Source organism: Chaetodon auriga, chromosome 20 (assembly GCF_051107435.1).
Source record: "Chaetodon auriga isolate fChaAug3 chromosome 20, fChaAug3.hap1, whole genome shotgun sequence".
Classification (NCBI taxonomy): domain Eukaryota; kingdom Metazoa; phylum Chordata; class Actinopteri; order Chaetodontiformes; family Chaetodontidae; genus Chaetodon; species Chaetodon auriga.
The window spans coordinates 20,450,037-20,473,202 of NC_135093.1; the positions used below are offsets into that span (position 1 = coordinate 20,450,037).

Here is a 23,166-nt window from a genome sequence, read left to right on the forward strand (position 1 = left end):
AGGCCATTCACTGGCAGGACAATTGACCCTCAGTGTGCCCTTGTTCACAACAAGGCCCCCTCACTGCAGCTCTGTCACGGCCCACAGCCAATCCAAGGCAATTAGACCATGCCGGCCACCTTGTGGTATTTGTGTGTGGTTTGTACTGGAAGCACTAATGACTTACCCTATACACTTACTATAAATTGGAACGTGTTTGTGTGGCTCAAATGCACATTATTATTTGTACTGTATGTGCTGATGCCCAGGTCACATTCTGTTCACGTCCAGCCACTTGTAGCCTTTGTGTTCTCTGTCCTGGTGCTCGTCACTCTGACAAACCTTTTCACTGTACAGTTTATGAGGCGGTCTTCTGTTCATGTGTATACAACACATTTTACACTCACTGACCGACCAATTAGATCCCTTCACAGCCTGCCTATCAGCCTAATGATGGGAGCTCAGCACACTGACCCAAGACTGAACCCACTGATGTGTGCAGACTATGAAAGACCACAATATCCTTAAAACACAGGTGCCAAATAGCCATTGAGAATAAAATATCACACTGCACCACATGCAGTGAATAAAACATATAATACATAGTTCAGTGATTCCCCTGTAAGGCCTTAGAATGTGAGCATCTGCCCATCAGTAGGTAATTTAAAGGAGGTAGCACTACCCCACCATATCTTCATACACTGGTCACAATTTTAATACCTTACTCTTCAATCATTAGGTGCTCTCTTGTTGTCTGGAAGCACTATAAATTCTCTCAGAACTTTCTCATCATGTACTCAATATGTATTCATATGTAACCTGGCAGCACATTGCTCAGTGAACCAAATGTAAAAGTAAACTTTTGCTTAAAGGATGGGTTACTAATTTTTCAAGTCTGTCTTAATACATTTGTCAGGTATCTATATGTACATTGAATCAATCATTGTTTTCTGTAATTGCTCTGTTCCTTCTATTCATACTGGCTCTTAAAAGAGTACCCCAGTTTCATTACGCTCTTATAATCTTGTCATTCTCTCAATGGGCAGTTAATAAGAAAGATCAGAATTGATGCAGCAGAACCATAGATGCCATCTTTATTCCACCCATTCTTCTTCCTTCTCTAAACTTGGTGCCTACATTACCCACGACGCAACGTAGCCAAACGAACTCACATTTTTTTTTATTTTCAAGCTTGTGGCACCGCTGTTGCCTTTACTTGCCTTTACATCTTCTCTAGCTCCTCTTTCAGCCCTTGGTATTTTTTGAGCTTCTCTCGTTGCTTCTTCTTGATGTTGCTGTTGTCAGGATCACTACGTCTATCACTACTGCCTTCTGTTCCTTGTCTGTAAACACGACGTCTGGTTGGTTAGCCACCACCATTTTGCCAGTCTGGATCTGGAAGTCCCACAGGATCTTGGCTAGGTCATTCTCCACCACTTTAGGAGGTGTCTCCCATTTTGACCTTGGGGGCCAGCATCTTACACCCTGCTACTGTGTGCTGAACTGTCTGAGGGGTACCTTTGCACAGCCTGCAGCTGTCTTTCAGTCTAGCCTTTTCCAGCTACTGGAAAGATTTCTTGATATCAGCCACATCTTCTATCTGGATTGGTACATGTTGTGAAGGAGCTTGTCCTTTCATTATTGTCTGTGCTCCTCTTCTGTATTATTGGGTTTCTGCTGTTGCCTGAGGTATTCACTTAGTAGCACCTCTTTGGGGGGCATCTTCAGAATGTATTCCTGGATCTTAGTTGTTTCCTCCTGGACAATAGCTCTGATGTTCACCAGTCCTTGGCCTCCCTGGTCCACTTAGTGTACAGTCTCAGGGTGCTGGACTTGGGATGAAACGCTCCATGCAGTGTGAGGAGCTTCCTTGTCTTGATATCAGTGGGTTCTTTCTCCTCTTCTGGCCAGCTGATTATACCAGCAGGGTATCTGATGACTGGCAGTGCACATGTGTTGATAGCCTGGACCTTGTTCTTTCCATTCAGCTGACTCTTCAGGACCTGCCTTTGTTTGTCTCTGGCTGACTTCCTTGCAGCCTCCTCATGGTTCTTCCATTTGCCTGTGGTATCCCAAGGTACTTGTAGCTGTCCTGAACATCTGCAGTGCTGCCCTCTGGTAGTTCAACTCTTAGTGTCCTGTTGATGCTGTACAATTCTAAGCATTCCAGCATTCTTGTGTGTGACATTGAGTCATAGGCTTTCTTGTAGTCAATCCAGGCGGTGCGCGGGTTATTTTGTCTGGTCTTGCGGTCTTGGGTGACTGCTCTATCGACCAGTAGCTGGTGCTTGGCTCCCCTGGTATTGCTACCAATTCTTTTGTGGACCCTGCTCATGTATTGGGCAGTATGCCCAATGATGACTGACAGGAGCTTCCATGTTGTACAAAGGCAGGTAATTGTTTGATAATTGGATGGGATCACACCCTTCTGGGGGTCCTTCATGATCAGGACAGTCTGCCCTTGGGTCAACCACCCTGGGTAGGTCTCATCCATCAGTAGTTGAAGTGTCTGTACTGCCAGGCATTCACAGAGCACACTTAGCTTCCTTAGCCAGTAAGTGTGAATTATGTCTGGGTCTGCTGCTATCCAGCTCTTCATACACTCTTTCGTGGATGTCTGCCATTGTGATGGTTACCGGTTCTTCTTCTGGGAGATTGCTGTGGTCTGCTCTTAGACCCACTAGCCACTGAGCATCAATGTTATGTGATGCCTCCTTTTCCCATGTGCTCTACCAGTACCTTTCAGTTTCAGTTCCTGGTGGATGTACTCTTACGTTCTTACTCTGCCACTGAGAGTACACTTTGGATGGTTTGGTGGAGAGCGTCCTATTTATTCTCCTGGCGTATGCTTCTCTGGTGTATCTCCTCAGGCGCGTAGACAGAGCTGTGAGTCTTTGCCTAGCAGTCTGTAGTGCCTAAGGACAGTTGCTGGGACTTCCTGGGAATCCCTTTCTTCCCCACACCATTCTAGAGCTCTGAGAGTTGACTAACTTTCCTTGTTGCCTTGATCTTGGCCTCTAGCCTCCTTCTCCATGGGGAGTATGGCTCCTTGTGGCTGTTCATGTTGTTCATCTTATAGCCAAGCATCTCTAGAATCACTGTTTGTATGATTTACAACAGCTGATTGGTCTCTGTAATTGTCCTAGTAAGAATAGGTCATAGTGCTGCATTCACATCTTCAAGCAAACTTTCAGAGGATACTTTATCACTCAGTCGTGGTAGTCTGGTCCAGGGGTGGCGGGTGCTATTCTTAGCCATGATCTTCAATCTTGGGTCATTTGCCCTTAACACAGAACTGTTAACGGTGTGGGTTAAGGGTGTCGGTGGCTGGGTCTTGGAACCCAATCTCGGAGTGTGGGGAGGATGATTGTACCTCCCCTCTGACCTGTCATCCTGGCTCCCCCTGGTGTTGTACCTTGTCAATCTCTGTGAACTTTTGAACTTTTCACGAAATTTTGCTGTTTACTGTAAGAATGTTTTCCCTTGTGATTTGATATGAGAGTATTTACATTACAGCTTAGTAAGGGATAGGCTTACATACAGTGGTCATCTTACAGAAGAAGTGTTAATATCCCGTCGGCTACAACCAAAAGAATTCTTGTTGGCATTGGGGAACTATAAAAGAAACTACCTACATTGGTGGGTGTTTGAATGATATAATAAAGTATTTATATAATTAAGTAAAATTGAAGTACAGTAATAATCTTCTTTTTTTTTTTTTAAAAAAACTTTATTTTACATTTTTCAAGTTATGAGAATGGTCACATGCAATATATAAACAACCAAAATAACAAGTGTATATAAACACATACCACTCCCTCCCCCCACCCCTCCCTCCAAGGCTCAAATAGGAAGACAAAAATAAAAAAGAAAATTACAAAAACAAATCACAGGAGACTAGACAGGTACATCTCATTTCAATTCAGAGTAAAAGTATTCACATGCATCTGTATAAATATTGTGGTTACAACCAGATAAATAGTACAGTCACTGGAAGGGAAAGTCAGCACCTCTCTTAGCCACTGTGAGAATGACTTTGATTCCTAGATATATGAATACCTTACATTCAAGTTTAAAAGGGAATTTAGAGTAGTCTCTATCGGTGTGATTAATTGGAAAAAACAAGCTCTTTGTCCTGTCCTGTCTCACTTACAGTGGAAATGATTGGAAAGGGTTCTCGTAATGGCCATTATGAACAGGCGTGGATACAGCAAGCAGAACCTGTTTTAATGTTCATATGGTCACCGGATTATTCTTTACAGGCAGACTTCAAAATTATGAACTTGTCCTTCAGTGGTTGTGAGTAAAGGACCATACCTGTGATTCATCCTAACTGAAGCTTTACTGTTTGCAGATACTATGCTGCATTGAAAACCATGGAGCAGCTGGAGAAGGTCTACATCCCCAGGTAGGATTATACCATCAAAATTCTGGTAGAAATGCTCTAAAGATGGCTCTGAAAAGTTTGTAGCCTCGTTCTAGACAGGTTGGATTTAGAACAGTTATAATATTCCATCAGTGACTCAGAGTAATGGCAAAAACACATGAAGATGATAAGATGTCCATAGAAACTTCTCAAACCACGACTGCAACATAATCCAGTTCACTGCTGTTGATGCTCACTGTATTATTTATACAGAAAAGAAGAAGGCATGCTCAAAGTGTTACTAATATAGCTGTCAGTAATGTAGTGTGGGTATTGGTAGCATGACACTGATTGGTAGAATGTCTCGTTATTGGATCTGCTTAATTTACCAATTGTTGCATTGCATTCTTTTCATGTAAATTTAGATAATGCTGTTAGATTGAATAGTGCTTCTTAAATTGGACATTACACTTCTGTTGTGTTCCCTGCAGAGTCAGTCAGTACAGGTTCTGTCAGATCATGGCTGAAAACCTGCCCAGACTGAGAGAGGAGATTAAGGAGATCTCCATGTCAGATCTCAAGGACTTCCTGGAGAGCATCAGAAAACACTCCGACAAGGTTGGAGAGACTGCCATGAGACAGGTATGAGAGTATATATTTTTAACAGCTGTGAAAAAGTATTTATCTGCTCATTGATCTGTGTGTGTGTGTGTGTGTGTGTGTGTGTGTGTGTGTGTGTGTGTGTGTGTGTGTGTTGTTTGTGCCTGTAGGCACAACAGCACAGGACCTTTAACAGTGCAGTTGCCAAGCAGGCCAGTATGGGCCACTACACCAAGCCTCTGTACTCTCTCAATGGACGAACACACACTCACACTCACAACGGCCTGATGATGGATGACGACACAGGAGATGAGGAGGAAGCAGATGAAGAGGTGAGGAAACATTGTGTGTACTTGAGTGTTGTGTTCCTCTTTACCTGAAGTTCATTTTATTTGGAGCGTCAGACTACAGAGAGTTGAAAATCCAGCTGGAGTTGAGTTTTTCTCTTCTATAACTGTCATGAACGTAATCATTTTCTGTGAATAAGGTAGATCATTTTTATAGTTGTCTACATGTTTTCATAGCTACATGTATTCATCACTGCTGAATGAATGTATAGAAAATGTTAAAGGAAAATTTGACAAAAATCATGTTTCCTCATCCATGTCTGACAGATTCTCACAGCTCAGGACCTGGTGGACTTCTCACCTGTCTACAGGTGTTTGCACATTTACACTGTGCTGGTAGGTTTCAATCTGTTTCACACACATATACACACTCATCTGCAAGCTGGGTGATGGTAATGATTTGGTATAGCAGCACTATAACTCCAGAATTTAACACAATGAATAAATGACTTCTTCACAGACCATTTTCGTACGACGTCTGCTCTAATGAGGCAGCATGCACACACATGTTGGAGGACTCGAGCAAAAACAGTTTGAAATCCGGGTCCATCACAACAGAGCAGTAACATAGTTTTGATCCAAGGCCTATTCATACTAAATTGTACATTCAGCTGCCTTTAGCTCTGCTGAGACAGTGGATACAAAGCTCAGAAAATATTACATACACTGTTCCTATTAGCTAGCCCAGTGGAGGGTGCTGTAGGCACATGTCATCATTTTGAAAATCTTAAATTTCTTTTTTTGATGCAAAAACATGAGAGTGATGTTTTCAGATTGAGAGAATGTTTTTGAAAAGCTACATGATTCCATTTTTAATTGTAGATGCTTTGGAAAGTGTTTCTCTTTCACTTTCTCCACTATGACTTTCACACGTATCCAGTTTGCACAATGATCTTTAATTCTATTCCACACCAACTATTGTGGAAATATATTTGTTAGGAAAAGTTTTAAAGAAGACTCAGGAACACCGACTGAAATTTATAAGAGTAGATTGTTTGTTCTTGCCGCAAGGGAACAAGTCACTACAGAGAACCTGCAGTGTAAATGTTCAATAATACTAATAGTAATAGTTCATGTGAGCAGGGTTCTAAATTAACTTTTTTGATCACCAGCCAATGTGGCTGGTGACCTTCTAAAGTTACCAGCCAATCAGAATTTCCACTAGCCAGATTTTTTTCCCGGTGAAAATAAGAGAGATTGTGAGTGCCACTGAATGCATTTGATCATTTTATTTACATTGTTGGCATGAAAAATGCACAGAAAGTACAACACATGAAACAAAATATACACAGAAAGTGCAAACATTTAATTTATACAAACAAAAAATGATGCTGTCAGATTTATAAAAGACATTTTTCCAGTATTTAGTATCATTACATTCCTAATAAAATGTATTTTTCCTTTCAACTTCAAGTGTATCTGCTTTCCTTCTTTAATAAGAAATATATATAAGTAACAGCCATGACTTAAACACTTGCAAAAAATTGCATTGGTAATAAATTTAATTATGTATGTACAACTAGAAAACACAAATAGTGCAGCAGTCAGTATTGCAGACTCCTTAGGCTCTCCTGATGACTTCGGGCACTCTCATGGTCCTTTACTGCCTCGACTTTAAAATGATTAGTCCCCACCACAAAATTATTCGTCTTGTTTTTTTCTTTCGTGTACATGCGGCAGTCCTTACAAAACATGACGGCATTTTCGTGATCAAACACAAGCCATTCACGACCTGTCAGCCATTTAGCGTTAAACTTTCTTTTCTTCGTTTCGCACGCTTTGTCGACATTCTCATCCCCTGCCTCCTTCCTCTTCTCGCCCCCAGACGTCTGTCCCAGCCACGCATTTAGTTTAACTTTACTTTTTCTTTTAGCTAGCTAAGTCTCCTTTTTTACAGTTCATACGCCGACGTTCACGCTTCTTTGTGTTTGCGTTTCCGTGGTTTCTCGCGCCGGTTGCACTACAAACTGTAGTGTGCCTGCGCACAGCCAATGGGCGTCTTGTACGTCATCACGTAGAACAGTGTTCATGGGAAATGTAGGACGGACTGTCCGGGGGACAAATGACCAAGAACTGTAGAGCGGCTCTGACTGACATGATTGCCTAATGCATTACCGGCCAAATTGGCTAGTAAGTTTTTATTTACACCCGCCAACATGAATTTTAACCCGCATTTGGCGGGTTGGCGGGTGTTAATTTAGAACCCTGCATGTGAGGCTTTTATAATGCCAAATGGGCAGAGGCTTGCATTCTTGCCACACTCATGGTGAAGACAATTTGTTGTTTGTCATACAGGAGCAAACAGGTGAGATGGCCTTGAGGAGACGAACAGAACTTCAAACTTCAAACTTTATTTATTTATATGGCACTTTTCATACTTAAAAAGCAACACAAAGTGCCTCACAGAGGTTAAAAATGACAGAGAAGAAAACCCAGCCCTCCCGCCCCCATAACTACATACAGAAACACACACACAGACACACACGCACACGCACCCATACGGATAAGATAAGTAGACTGCTCTGTTCCTCTCTGGTATTCACTTCCCTGGACGCAGCCTCTGTCATCATGAGATAGTAGCACAAACTCTCACACAGATAATAATATGAGGTCAATACGAGGTGGTCACACAAAATGGGCATTAAGTATAAGAATTTCTCTAGCAATATTATTATATATATTATTTTAATAATTAAGATCATCTGGCTTGTAACAGCAAAAGAATCTCGATTTAACTACTTGTCATTGTCAATAGATTTTGGAGAGGTTATTAAAGTCTGTTGTTTTTCTCTGTGTCTCCAGGGTGACAGAGAAACATTTGAGAACTATTACAGGAAACAGAGGAAGAAACAGGCCCGACTAGTACTGCAGCCACAGGCTAACATGGTGAGCGGCGTGACTGATGGAAAAACAGTATCATGGAACACACATGTAATGCGTCTTTTTGAAATTCAAAGAACCTCATTAAAGTTGTAGTCTATAACAGGAGTGAATATTCCTGAATTCAGCTCTGCTCTTTATGGTAAAATGTTTTGAATGAAGACAAATAGCCTGTTAAGTGACAAAACATAAATATTGTGTAAAACATTCAAACTATATTTTTTAGAAGAATATTCTGTTCAGTTATTAATTCATTGAAAGTTTTAGAACAGAAAACCTTATTTTTTAATGTCATATTTGAAGTCTGTCAATAGTGGTTGATTTCTTGACGTAGCTGTGTTCATTCCCAGGATCGTTGTACATGATTTTAAGATGTTAAAAGTGTTCATAAAATGTAGGCATTTCATGTCAGCATTAAAGTTTTGTAACACATTCTCCTCAATGTGTTTTCACTCTTTGCTTACAGTGGGATCAAATAACTCACTAGCTTTCTGACAACCAATAGATAGATGATAGTGAAAGAAGTTGCTATAGTCCACCTTTTTGTTTAACCTCATCATGTTGCCTTGCCATAGAAATGTTGGGATAGCTTGAGCAAAACTTCAAACTAAGTGTTTTGTATTGTAACAGGAATGTAGTTGACTGTAGGAAGAATATTAATCTTTCCCATGTTCACCTGACCCCACAGAGAAATGGGGAAACTTGATCAGTCTGTTGAAATCAGTCTGTCTTTGACTTTATTTTATACATATTTGTGTGAGATTGATTATCTCATGTTTGATAAGTATTTGTTGTAGTTCTTAATCCTAAGTATGTTATTTCTAATTCCATTAATCTTTGTTGTTTGGATGCACGTTTGGATGCAGTGTTGTGTGTTTGATTCTAGGTTGCTTGTTTTTCCCATAAAATGTTGTGATCAGCGAGTCAAATGCATTCAGCCACTTGGGTGTTGGTTGGACAGGGGTCATTGAGAAGATAGTCTGGATGAAGTTTACATTTTGAAACATAGCAACTTTAAGTAGAGCATAAAGTATTGCATAAAAGGATAAAATCATATCATATCAATCAAAGTATCAAAATTAAAAGCAATTTCACTTAACACACCAAGAGTGACAATTTGTAAAACAGTCCTAGCTCACCAATGCAGTGCTGCACAGTGATAACACTGCGTACTGAATTTCATGCATTCATGTACTTTTGATAAATGTGGCTTTGTGTCTGTGTGTCCAGCATGAGACAGTGGAAGGCTACAGAAGATACTTCAATCAGATTGTAGGGTAAGATGTTCCTCCTAATGTCACTTCATTGTCACACTACAGAGCAATGGCTTTAACATCACATTCTGCTAACTTTTAAAACTCTCTTTCATTCACCAAGTTTGTCTGTAAGTTTTCTTATCTTCAATGTGAACATAAAGCATGAGATGTATGTGCTTTCTGTGTTTGTGCCGTTAGGTTCTTTGTTGTGGAGGACCACATTCTTCACGCCACACAGGGGCTGGTGACCAGAGCTTTCACTGATGAGCTGTGGAACATGGCCCTGTCCAAGATCATTGCTGTGCTCCGCACACACTCTGTAAGCCCACACACACATAGACACACACATTCATGAACGCGCACACACACACACACACACACACACACAGCCAGCAGGGAGTGCACTGTGAATGAGAGGAAGACTGTTAAGAGTTAACAGAGATAATATACAGCCTGCTGTGGATCTATTTATATTGGAAGAACCTTCATTCACTGGCTGATACACACACACCCACACACACACACACACACACAGCACACCATGGAGGTCATTGCACCCACAAACACACTAATGATGTCACTCTTTAAGAGGTCAAAACACACATACGCATGCAGCGAAAGAGGAGGTCATTGGGGCCTTAATGAGAGACAGATTGCAACAATAACAGCAGATTAAGAAGGCATATTCCTTACTGCTGGGATCCAGTCAGTTGTAAATGACCCAGAGGATTATGCTAACAGGCCAGAGAATGGCCCGCACAGCGTGGGGTGAGAAGACTAACAAAGATCCTGGTCTCCCCCTGGCCTCCAGCTCTTCTGCTGGGCCACGGCACAGGCAGCTCCACACTGCCGTGGTCCTGCCCTTACAGTGACTGCGTGGCCAGCCCACAGGTTTTCAAGCTTTGTTTATACTCACACAAGACACCATGGTGCAGGCCTCCACAGATGGCATGCAAGTATTTATGCTGAACGTGTTGTTCGCTGCAGTAGTTCTCCGAAGTGCCAGGAGGCGAACAAACAAAACCAGGAGAACCAGAGGAACATATCTGTGCATTGTCCTACAGCTGCTCAATTCTAAAGATGCATTGATTCTTTTAGGGCTAAACAGTAAAGAGCGACACTCTGGATGTGTCATAATCAGAAGAGTACAGTGTTTAGAAAAATGAGTGTGCAAATGTTCACAGTATAAAGATAGATAAGCCACAGCCACAAATGTTGTGAATACAAAACGTGATAATATTAACACTTCACGTACCTAGTTTCAAAAATTTGGAGGTGTATAACATACCAATGCTGCAACTTGCGTGCACGCTCTCACACAGGGGACACAGTGTTGAGCATAAACCTATCTTAAGTCTTTTTCACAAACCTGTCCATGAGCCAGTCCACTTCTAATTCAATGTAAAAATGTCCACAATTTTATGGCAAATAATGAAAGATGTTCATACTGTTAGTTCTCACAAAATTTGAATGAAATCCCTCACAATAAAAATGTTACCAATTCTGTTCACCATCACTATCACAACAAATTAAAAGAAAACACTCTGGATAATCGTACACACTGCAAGTCTAAAACATCACGTCAGATTCACTTCTAGCATGGATCAGAGCTTGATAGATACAGGCTAATAAACCTGTCTTAACTGGTGAGGTACATTCCTGCCACTGCTGTGATTTGCTGCTGTTTAGTCCAGTCTCCAGCTGATTGTTTGTGTGTGTATGTGTGTCTCTGAGTAAACAAAGAGGCAGGCAGACACTGCTTTATGTCAAATCTCTGGCTGTGTTCATTTACTCTGTTGATTTACGCACTCCTGTGTTGAGTGTTAAGGGACTCAACTGTGCAGCTTTCAGGGTCATAAATCACTCTGCACTCCAGAAAAATGGAGGGACTTTGTTGATGTTGATTGACCCTTAGCTAAGCCCCTCCCCCCGTAAGCTGCATTTCCACAGCATGGTGCTTCTTCACTCTGCTCAACTCGCTTTTGTTTCCAGTTGCTTTTCTCTGCTTCGTTTTCCACTGCAGATAGTGCTCCCTCAACATAGGCGGAACTCTGAGCTGATCATCACAGCGACATCATGTCCCCTTTATGTTTCCAACATGCTGGAAACAACACAAGGGAGCTGCATTTTGATCTTGAAGAAGATGCAGCCTTTATTCACTGACAAACTGTAACCTACACTGTGCATTTACTGTTAAACCTCTATATATAACTGGGCAATATCAATATTTCCTATGTGCAGTTAAGTGAATTCAGTCATAGTTTGTTTTACTCATTATTTTGTGTACTTATTTGTCATATCTTACTTTTGGAACTGATGCTTCTTACTATTACACAATCCCCTGTGCTGCTCTAACACTGCGCATTTCCCTATTGTGGGATAATAAAGGATCATCGTATCTAACGTTACTGCTCCACTCACGTTCACCATGACTCTCTGCCACCCCCTCTGTCTCACTTGCTAAACCACACACTCACAAAGAAGCTACACTTCTCTTACACTAGAACAGAGGAATGGATGGTATATTACACCTTGTAGTATTGACTCATCTCACTTGACCAAGGTGATCCTCCAAAAAATACCAGGTACCAGCAAGGCACTATCCACAGTGGAAAAAGAAAAAAGAGCGAGCCACACCATGCAGTGGAAATGCATCTTCAGTTACTGTTGCTACACCTGTCAAACTCTCTATTCTAGAACTTCATGTTTGCAGTTTGCAGTGATAACTGTGGACGATTTAGCTCTTGAAATCAGGGTGTTGTTGCTTGCTGATTATTATGTTTGTTGTCCCCAGTCATACTGTGATGACCCAGACCTGGTCCTGGAGCTAAAGAACCTCATAGTCATCTTCGCTGACACACTACAGGTTGGTGTAGAGCTGCACCGACAGCATTTGAACAGCTTGTAACTCTGAAGTGTGGAGAGCAACTGATATGAACACACTCGATTTTCTGTATGTGTGATTTTTGTGCGTGTGTGTACAGGGTTATGGTTTCCCAGTGAACCGGCTGTTTGACCTGCTGTTTGAGGTCAGAGACCAGTACAATGAAACTCTGCTGAAGAAGTGGGCACTGGTTTTCAGGTGGGCTTTGCTCATATAGTATGTTTCATGTTTCATTATGTTTCCGACTCGTCTTAAAACGGATTCAGTTCATTTATTTTCCAATGAATCTACACATAATCGCACATCAAAAACAGGTTTTTGGAGAGTTTTGTAAATTTACAAAAAATTAAATACTGAAATATCTCATGTACTGCTGTCTCAGCATTCAGTACTTGGTTGAAGCACCCTTTGCAGCAATGACAGCCTCCAGCCTTTTTGGAAATTATGCTACAAGCTTGGCACACCTTTCTTTTGGAAGTTGGGTTGGTTGGATGGGTAATGTCAGTGCACAGCCAGTCTGAATATTTCTGAAACATAACAAAATGTGGAAAAACCCCGGACTATTGGTCCAGGTTAGGTAACTTATTATATTTAGTCATTTTACTTCATCCAAATATCAAATTGTTTTCATAACACATGTACAAGTCTCCATGATGATTGTGACCTTTATTTGGTGTTTTAGAGTGCATGTTGTTTCTGATAAGTGCAAATACAGCTACAGCATATTGTCATGTTTGGGTGAAATCTGAGGAGAACATTTGTGTGAAAGAGAGAGGGATTTTCAAAGCTCTAAAGCTCGTACCAAAAATGTAAGTATGCAATTGTGTTATTTTCCACAGGGAGATCTTTGAGTTGGACAACTACAGTCCCATCCCAGTGGAGACAGAGGAGGAGTATAAACTGGTGGTCAGCCGCTTTCCCTTCCACGATGCTGAGATAGAGAAGGTACCCAATTCATGGACCACAGCCTTACAAACCAGTATATCCAAAGCAAGACTACAAAGATTTCATCCCTTCATTGGGCATGCAGATAACCATATAAAAGAGGTTTCTAGAACGCTGGTCCTCAGCAGATATTCCCAAAACGGTTATTAGAAAAGTGTGCGAAATGATCATCATCACAAAAGAACATTTCTTCCATCTGACATGCAAGTTCCCTGAAAATACCTCACTAATGCCCCCTCCAGACACACCCTCCGACCCCCTCTAACCTTCCACAACATTTATATTCATAGAATCAGAAACAGGGAACAGATAAACAGTCAATAAAATAATCCTGCAGTTACAGATTATGTTTGATCTGCCTTCTTGTGGGACATTTGAAGTTTCATTTATGCAGCAATACCACCCTGGGTGCAAGTGTTGCAAAGAATCTAACTGTAGTTAATTGTACCAGTTAATGTGAACATGAAAAGCATTTGTCCAGAATCAAAGGAATAAGACTTTAAATTGTTAACGTGGGCATATATTAGATGAGTCAGTCCTGTAATGTGACTGTAACTGTGTGTGTCTGTGTTTGTGTGTGTGTGTGTGTGTGTGTGTGTGTGTGTGTGTAAGCAGCAGGACTTTCCAAAGAAGCTGCCAATGTCCCAGTCTGTCCCTCAGATCTACACACAGGTCAAAGAGTTCATTTACGCCAGCCTCAAGTTCTCAGAGTCACTACACCGCAGGTTGGTCTCACTGCTGAATTACTCTATGCTGTGAGTTATAAGTAGACACTAGAACATTTTGTACAGCTCGGATCTTCCCTGGCTGTTGGTCTCTTTGTTGTGCAACTGTAAAATATCTGGACTTGTTAAACATAAACTTTGTTTGTGTATCCAGTTCAACAGAGATTGATGACATGTTGCGAAAATCAACCAACCTGCTGCTGACAAGAACACTCAGCAGCTGTCTGCAAAACCTCATCAAGAAACCCCACATAGGACTGACTGAAGTAGGAACAACATGATGGCTGTTGCTGATGACACACACATCATCTAGACCAAGAATTTCTTAATTTTGTCCTAAACTGTAACCTTCTTTCTGTAGCTGGTGCAGATCATCATTAACACCACCCACCTGGAGCAAGCCTGCAGGTATCTGGAGGAGTTCATAACAAACATCACCAATGTCTCCCCTGAAACAGTGCACACCACCAGACTCTATGGCCTGTCTACGTTCAAGGTAAAATGTGAATGTAATGTGGATTCTGCTTTGTGTCTTTTTTTTTTTTCTTTTTAAAGAAGAAGAAGAAACTTTATTGTCATTGCAAGGGGTACAATGAAATTCTGTTTGGCAACATCTACTGTAGCAGCTACAATGTCCTAGTCATAAATATAATATATATAATTAGTAAAAAAAAAAAAAAAAGGTGCAGTTTACAATATTTGCAACGCAACAGATACAGACCTTAATAGTCTGTATCAAGAGTGCAAGACAGTCAGTAGTCTGGGGAGGTAGTAGTGGGTGTGGGTGTGACTCTGAGTCTGCCAGTGGGAAGGCTGGTGAATAGAGAGTGTCCTGGGTGTCACCTTTGTTAATTACACAGTTTTTTCTTGTCCTTGTGCTAGAACCCACTCCTTGAACCTGATGACAGGCTCTACTGCTCTTGCATATAGTGCTACAGTATTGTCTGCTCCTATTGAAAGCATTGTAAACTCTACCATATTGGATTGTTGCCAAGTATCTTTTGACACAGCATGCTAAATAAAACCACCACACCCAAATCTGCGACCTAACTGTTGGCAGCTGCTAATTCACTAGAGTACTTTTTTAAGGACTTGTTGCTCTGACAGCAGTTCCAGATACACTTTAAGACATCTTTGAAGAAGTAAAAAACCCAGGCTTGTATCAAATCATCAGCAGTCAAGTCAAGCTAACTCAGTTATCCAGTCATAAGAAATATGGCCATAGTCTGACAAATTGCAAAGTAAATTTGCAAATTGTGAATTTGTGTTTCTATTCCTGAATGACTGCAGATAAAAGTCTATATTACCTGTATTTCTTCTTATTAAGTCTTGTCAAAGGGACTTATAAAAGCTGTTTTTCAGGATGCTCGTCACGCTGCAGAGGGAGAGATTTATACCAAACTCAACCAGAAGATTGATGAATTCATCCAGCTAGCTGACTACGAATGGGGCATGGCTGAGTCGGACGGTCGTGCCTCTGGATACCTCATGGACCTGATCAACTTCCTGCGTTCCACTTTCCAGGTCTTCACACACCTTCCGGTGAGTCTGATCCACCTACTAACTTCTGACCCGTTGAACCCACCGCTTTTCTGGAACTGTGGGACATTGTCTTCCTGGTTTTATACTCATTTTAGCTGCTGTCCAATGGTGTGTGGCAGTGTTGACTATGTTTTTGTTGATAATAGGGATATCATAATTCCTTTTTCTGTTTGTCTTTCCATTTTCCAAACTTCCAACTGTCGTCTGCTGTTTTGCTTTATGTTCATCACATCCCTATTAAAATGCGCGTACTGTCTGAAAGTGAATTGTGTTCCACTGTGACTTTAACGTTGAACTGAGTATGTGTTGCATTGGTGATCTGTCCATATGCATGGTAACTGTGTTGTTACTGACTCATAGACTGATTTTGAACATACTGACATTATCTTCAACATGACACATTTGGTGGTATCAAAGTAAGGACTTGGTCAGTAAATGTGTGTGTTTTGGCCCAGATAGCTGACAGCTACAGCCTGTTCAGTTCCACTCTGTAGGCCACTTGCCTGCTCTTCTCTCTAGCATCCCTTATCATGTCTTAAATGAGTTTCATCTTATTTTGTTTTCCAAGAATGTCTCCTGTCTTCCCATCCACACCCCTGTAATAAACAGCGCTGTAACTAATTTGTTTTACTAGCAGTTTTATTGATTAATTTTACTTCTCAAGCATGCAAGTTATCTCTAGTTGAAATTACCTCCTCCTGTCCATTTATTGTTGCCACATTTCTTTTCCTGTCCTTTCCCTCTTTCCCTCCCCCTCCTCCATTTTTGGTTGGTTTGGGGGTGTCTCTGCTCAGAATAACAACAATGACCATGCGTCGATGTCGGTGAGTATTCCTGCCTGGCTGATACAACAATATGCTGCCGTTCTACAGGCAGAGGGGAGATGAAAAGCATGCTTATGTTTGATTGTGGAAGCTCCGGTACTCCAGGCTTGTTGGTTCCTGAAACCTGTAACCCTTGTGACGGCATTGAAAGACTGTGTTCACATTTGCATTTTAACAATAAACACTTTGATCCGAGTGGACTTTGAGTGAGAGAAGACCAAGCAGCAACCGCCATACTGAAAGCTAAAGCCAGAGGGGGGAAAGCCGGAGAAGGTTCTCTAATGATGGTTACATGCTAGCCAAGCTTATTTGCTTATCTCATCCTGTCTCTTACTTCTTTACTGTGTCTTGCTTCGTTGGGAGGCGGGCATGATTTCAGAAGAAAAGAGATAAAAGTGGAATTGTAGAATATGCATGTAACAGGGATGATAGCAGCTGTCATTATGGGTAACAAATAATCTCAACTCAAAATTCCATTGAGTAACTTTCTGAGCTTTCAACTGTATCTCTCAGTCTTCAGTTATGTTGTCACACATACTGTTCCCAACTTCCAGAATGATCTTCATGCTTCACTAGAATCAAATGTCAGGGCATCCAGGTCCTGTGCTCAGAGACCTTGATAACTGCATCTCACTCAGCATTTTCATTTGCACATGGCTCAGTTGGTTGTTTTTGGAACTTAACCTTAGGTTTCATTTTTGTCTTTACTGTTGTATTTTTCCGAAAGTAATTCTGGGTAATCTGGTACCTGCACTGGTTCTAATCCCCCTCAGGATGATCATAGAGTTAGTGAGCTATAAACATCTGACATGTTCGGGCTTAAGTTTCTGTCTTGATTTCCTAAAAAGTGATGTCAGGAATAGGACACAATTCATTCTGTTCTCTTTTGATTACTGTTAGTTAATTACTGAATTCTGGATGTACTTTTACTTTGGATTTGTTTTGTAGAAGTTGGAGCAACATCAATACCATTTCGCAGCAAGTCTGTGAACTGCTGCTCCAGCTGAATGACAGGAAGTCTTTAATGAGCCTCAGTATACTTTCTCTCCCCTCACTGCTTTGCTTCTATCAAGCCCGTGGGACAACGTGCAACTGTTAGCTCTTGCACACCTGTGGAGCTGTATTTTATGTCACATTCATTTTTAATTCTGTCTTTTGTTTTAACATCATCAGCATCATCTTTTTTTTAAAGTGACCTGTTCGTGTGAGTCGAAGTAGAAAAGGACACTAGTCCAAGTCAAAGCAGTGCTTTAAAAAAAGGCTTTGAAAAAATGTTCAGCAGATTGTGTGAAACAGTCCTTCTAACGGAAGAATCAGGGGGCTGGGTTTTCGAACTATCCTATGAACACGCCTACTTTATGCTGTGATTGGCCAGGTGTCTTCAGCACCGGTCTGAAGGTGATATAGTTGTGAAGAGATTTAAAGTTCTCTCACAACCTATCTTTTTCAGTCTGCATACAACTACGTCCACGTCTTCAGTTGTTCAGCAAGTGCAACATCATGTGGGCTGTCAGAATATTTCACAGTTTTATTTGTCTTCCCTTCTATTGACACAGACGCTACATTCACATTTATACTCATACACTGATAGAAAGCTTAGGTTCTCATGAATCGATAGATGCAAGCCATTTCTAAATACAATCGACAAGGGGCACAATAAGTGCCAACAACAAACTTAAAATTAACGCAAAATTGATGCAATTAACATCTTTGTGATCCACAGATAGATAATACTTGGACAAAAATGGTCTAGTAACTTCCTCAAAGGTCCGCACAGTCCACTGCAATAAAAATATTTAGTCAAAAACTAGATTATAATCAACAGAAAGCTTTTTTCTCCTTTCGAAAAGGAAGGCTATGTGTTCATCTTTTGGTTGTCTTCAGTGTTTACCGAGTTACAACTTCCCTAAATTTATGCAGAGGGAAATTATCTTGCCTCTAGTTACTCTTTGGAGTCTCAGGTTTCAAATTACAATTCACATCAAATTACTTTGAGTATGTCATATGCTCATTTTTACTGGAATGGTATTTGGAATTTTTAAGACAAGATAAAGCAATGTATCAATGTATGTAGCTATGATATCCCCATTTGTACAATTTATTTTATCTCCCCTTTTTATGTCAGTGTTTTTTTTTCCTTGGCTTTGAGCCTTTAGATGTGGTCGGATGACACATCACACAATCTAGTTTATGTGAGGTATACTAAAACCTGGCTGAAAGTTATCTTCCTAACTTTACTGCGATACAGCCCCAACCAGGCTCACTGCATTGTTTGTTTGAAGCTTCATTTTCAACATCTACACTAAAATACCATTGGCATTCTGAAGACCATTTTGAAAAAGCTCAGTTTTCAGGTGTCAAAGACAACAACTCATTGCAGATGGAAGGCCAAAATAGAGTTTTCAAACTTCATTTTCAAATTTAGCCAACTCAGTGTTGATGTACTTTGAGTGTGAGCAGTCACTTCTTTCTGTCGGCATGCACAAAGTTAAAGCCCTTTCCTCAGTGGTGCCTTGGTGTTTTGGTGTTTAAGCAGTCCCTAAATTGGCTGCCAGTCTATTCAGAGTAAGCAGTTTGCTTGTGTGATGTAACAAATTTGCAGTCATTCAGAGTGAATGTGCAGCCCTTATTGCTGCTACACCATCTATCACTGCTGTCTGTCTGCATGAAAGATGTTAAAAGGGATGTTGTGGGACTTAAACAAGGGACAGCTTTTGCAAGTGAAACCCCTCACATTAACTTTCTTATATAAAGCCTCTGCGGCTCCCTAGGGTGGGGAAAAAAATATTTGTAAAGTGCCATCAGTGATTGATGTTTTTTCGCATATATCTTTTATTACAGGGGTCACTGATTGTCTCTTCAGTGTTGTTTTTAATAGGGGTCCTTCCTTATCTAAGTCTGTATTTCAGTAAGACTGACACTGGGGTCACCACATCATCCCTGGGATGGAGAGTTTTTGCATGAGTATCTGTGTGAATGGATTGTGCTGATTTGCTGTACTTTTCCTGTTTATCACAAACACTAACTGTAAATTACAGATCCATTCAAAGTCACTGTCAGCGTTTCAAACACTTGAGAGAAGGTTTAACATATAGCAATTCCTCTTGTTTCAAGGTGGATGATCAGCTAAAACAAAGTTGCTCTCAAAAGAAGCCAAGAACACCTCAATTGGTGGAAACGCTCACAATTCTTACTTGGTTTGGACTTGGAATGGTGATGCTGTGTAGAGTATGTAGAGTGTTCCATGTATAGAGTTATTGATTGAACTTCTGTTGCGCCTAACCTGCATGCATTGAGCCTTCTGTGTTTTTTTTTTTTATGCTTGATGTTTTGCAGAGAACTCCTGTTGGGAAACAGCAGACTAAATGCTCTAATACTTTTTGTATGACACAATGATAAATTGACTTCCTGGTAATCAAAGCATGATTTAGCAGATATTCACGGGAAGGTGAGAGTTAGTGACATAAAAATCTCTTAAAATAGAAAAGAGTCCAGTATAGTTGAGAATTGTTTTTCACTTGTAAGAATTTCCATTGCCCAGTATTTCTGTATTAGGCTAAATCAGGGGTTGGGAACCTTTTCATCTTGTAAATTGTTAATTAACAATCAAGGTATTGTTATTCATTAGATTAACAGCACATTATAACAATATATACCACAAACCAATTCATTGTAGCCTTTTAATTTTCTTCTATGAGTGACCTATATATTCCTATCAACTGTCAATATGCAGATGATGATTTACTTTTGTCATCAGTTACGTCTTAAGTCTGAACATGGCTTGTCGTAATTGAATCAATTTATGGACAGTTTACATGGAGACAAAGTCATCTCCTTTTGTGTTTGTCAGTCAAGGCAGTACCATTGATACAGTGAGGCTAAAAAACAAATATCAATGACTCAACAGCACTTAAACCTTAATCCGACTCCCTAACTGTTGTTTGAGAGAAAGTAGCAGTGAAAACCATACTCAGAGCAGTAATCAGATATTGGGATAATTGGGATAACTCTGTAACTGGGATATTGTGTCTGCGAATACTTGTTGCTATTGAATTCTTCTGTCTTTTTCTGCGTCTTATCACATACATCATCTCTCTGTCACTCATCAACTACACACAAGTGTTTCCTGCTTCAATAACAGAGCTCTAATAACAGATAATGTCGTAATGAAAATCATTAGCAACACCCACATGCTCCGTCTTAGTCCTTTTGTCTATGTTTGTGATTTGTGTCTTGCCTCTATATAAATAATTCATTGACATTGTTTCCATTGCAATTCGTCATCATTAATGTTTTGGTACAAATCATCACTGTGTTCAAAGCGTCATGCGCTTTTCTGTCTGCACTGCTATAAACATTAGGATAGGGTCAGGTGCAGAGAAGGTACAACCCCGATTCCAAAAAGTTGGTACACTGTGTAAAACATAAATATAACAGAATGTGATGGTTTGCTAAATCATTTTGACTCATTAGAAAACAGTTTATTTAATGTTTTAAGTTCAGCAGCAACAAAAGTCTAGGAAAGTTGTGGAATGCTCCAAAAACACCTTGCCAGTCTTCAGTCTTGTGTTGCTCTTGGTCAGACCAAGAGGTTGTGCAGCCTGTATGCTGCAGTCTCAGATAATCTTCCCCTGCAAGACAAGTGGTCTCTACCAAATAGGCAAAAAACATTGATTAGGGCAGTCACACTCAACAAAGAGTTGTTTTGTGTTCACTGTGAGCACATCTTAAAGCCAGAAAGTGGCACAGCAGAGTTCATCTTTGAAGCCTTACAAAATTGGTGGTGCTAGTCGCTTCTTGGAATAATGAGTACATGCAGAACTAGCCAACTGCTGTTCACTTCCTCTACTTTGGGCTCTCCAGCTGTCAACATTGCCAGGATGGTATGCAATTGGTGAAAACTGCACATTTGTGTCAAAGTTCACCGAAGTTGAACTTGACTGAAATAATGTATTTCCTCCACTGATAGCACCAATTCCAATATAATTAATTGATTGATTAATTGACAGTTTCCTTTCTTTAGACACAGTTTAGTTGGTATTGGAAAAGTACACGCAACCTAATCCAAAACTTGTGGTTGCCTCCAGTATACTGGTTGAACATGCATTGACATTTTATCATGAATAACTTCATTAATAGCTGTATTTCTGTGTATTATGTACTTCTGGTCATGCAAGTGATGTACTGTATATGTCATGAGCTCTGTGTTAAACAGAGCTCATTTACATGTCTTCCACTCTGTCCAAGTGGGGTTTGACAGCTGTCAAGTTCTCTATAGAGAAAGACACTTGATTTCTTGTTCACCAACTTTAGAAAATGGAAGAAAAATTAATAATCAGGTATCTTTGAAGAGGCTTTATCGCTCACAACCCATAGGTTCCTGACCCCTGGGCCCGATAGATGATTGTGCTTGTTGCTCTGACATACATATTTGCATCTGTGTGTCTGTTTATCCAGAATTCAAGGTGGAGCTAACGACAGTTATCTTTATGCCCTTCTTGTTCTCTATCCCCCACATCTATTTTACTCCCATATCTTCTTCACACAAACCCTCCTTCTGTTCTTTCACCATTTAACCTTCTGCTCTCTTGCTGATTGCTTTGCACAATCTGTTTTTATTCACTTCCTTTTATTCACCTCTCCTACACACTTTCTCACACAACAATCTTTTCTGTACACAATTTTTCTCTCTTTTTATTCATGTTAACCTCTTACAATGACCTCATACGCTTCTGTCCCTGCCTTCTTGTCCTTGTTCGTTGTCCCCCTCATCCCCATCTTAATCTTTCCTCCACCTTTCCATCTTTCCTTCCTCTTTTGTGTCCTCTCTTCCTCTGTCACTCTCCTTGTCCTCCCTCCTTCTCACTGTCCCTCTCCCTGCAGGGTAAAGTGGCCCAAACAGCTTGTATGTCAGCGTGCAAGCATCTGTCCACATCACTGATGCAGATGCTGCTGGACACAGAACTCAAACAGATCAGTATGGGGGCCATTCAGCAGTTCAACTTAGATGTCATTCAGTGTGAATGTAAGTAAAAACTAAATGTAATTTTCATTTTTATTGACGTTATAGTTTAATGTTATATCTACAAAAAAAAAAAAAATGGAAGTCTGTGTTCAGTCTTCTACACAGTGGACAGAATACAGAAAATGTATTTTCAACATATATAAAATAACAGTAATATTACTAATATTGTTATTATTGATCATTTAAGATAATATTGATTTTAACTCAAACTCTCAGACTGCAATGTACTGTGTTATCATTTGTCTTGTGTTTTTGTTCAGTTGTATCTCTGTTGTTTAGTAGATGTAACATATTTTTAGATTTATTACATTTTATAGTCACGGTGTCAAAACATTTGTTTTTATTTATTTATTATTCCTAAAAGCCCACCCAAATGAATTCTTGGCAAATGGACAATTAGAAGACCTGAGAAATGAAAACTATTTTAATATTGTTTTGATATTATTTTCAGACTTAGTATCTAACGTGTTACTGCCCAGCACTGGCAGTAGTACATAGTTCATGCTTACAGGTAGTCTTATGGAGATTTACAGAATTTTTCACAGGATAACTGTACACAAAAAACATACAGTTCGAAGTATATACATACAGAAGCAGAGAATGGCCATGCTGCAAATATTTTATTAATGCTGTTATCTGAGGTCACGTGTGAATTATTTCAGCATCTCAATACAACAAATTGTTTTCTCGTGAAAATTGCTTAATTTATCTCATTATCTTGAAAAAGAAGGCAGATTATGTCTAATTATTATAAGGGTTAGGCTTACATGCAATGATCAACTTAAAGGGGTCA

The 23,166-nt window shown here is 40.2% G+C and overlaps 1 protein-coding gene across 2 annotated transcripts in view; it reads left to right on the forward strand.

Annotated features, from left to right (window-relative positions):
- The window catches only part of exoc6 (exocyst complex component 6), a 56,423-nt gene that overhangs the window by 17,425 nt on the left and 15,832 nt on the right, over positions 1-23,166 (forward strand). The window contains exons 6-21 of one of the 2 annotated variants that reach the window (XM_076759363.1): positions 4,334-4,387; positions 4,837-4,987; positions 5,116-5,277; positions 5,560-5,628; positions 8,095-8,178; positions 9,403-9,449; positions 9,627-9,747; positions 12,223-12,294; positions 12,413-12,510; positions 13,152-13,257; positions 13,873-13,982; positions 14,137-14,248; positions 14,344-14,478; positions 15,345-15,524; positions 16,319-16,348; positions 22,232-22,373. In XM_076759363.1, the coding sequence (XP_076615478.1) occupies positions 4,334-4,387; positions 4,837-4,987; positions 5,116-5,277; positions 5,560-5,628; positions 8,095-8,178; positions 9,403-9,449; positions 9,627-9,747; positions 12,223-12,294; positions 12,413-12,510; positions 13,152-13,257; positions 13,873-13,982; positions 14,137-14,248; positions 14,344-14,478; positions 15,345-15,524; positions 16,319-16,348; positions 22,232-22,373 (1,673 nt within the window). The remainder of the gene's footprint in view (positions 1-4,333; positions 4,388-4,836; positions 4,988-5,115; positions 5,278-5,559; positions 5,629-8,094; positions 8,179-9,402; positions 9,450-9,626; positions 9,748-12,222; positions 12,295-12,412; positions 12,511-13,151; positions 13,258-13,872; positions 13,983-14,136; positions 14,249-14,343; positions 14,479-15,344; positions 15,525-16,318; positions 16,349-22,231; positions 22,374-23,166) is intronic. The other variant, XM_076759364.1, reaches the window with a different exon arrangement.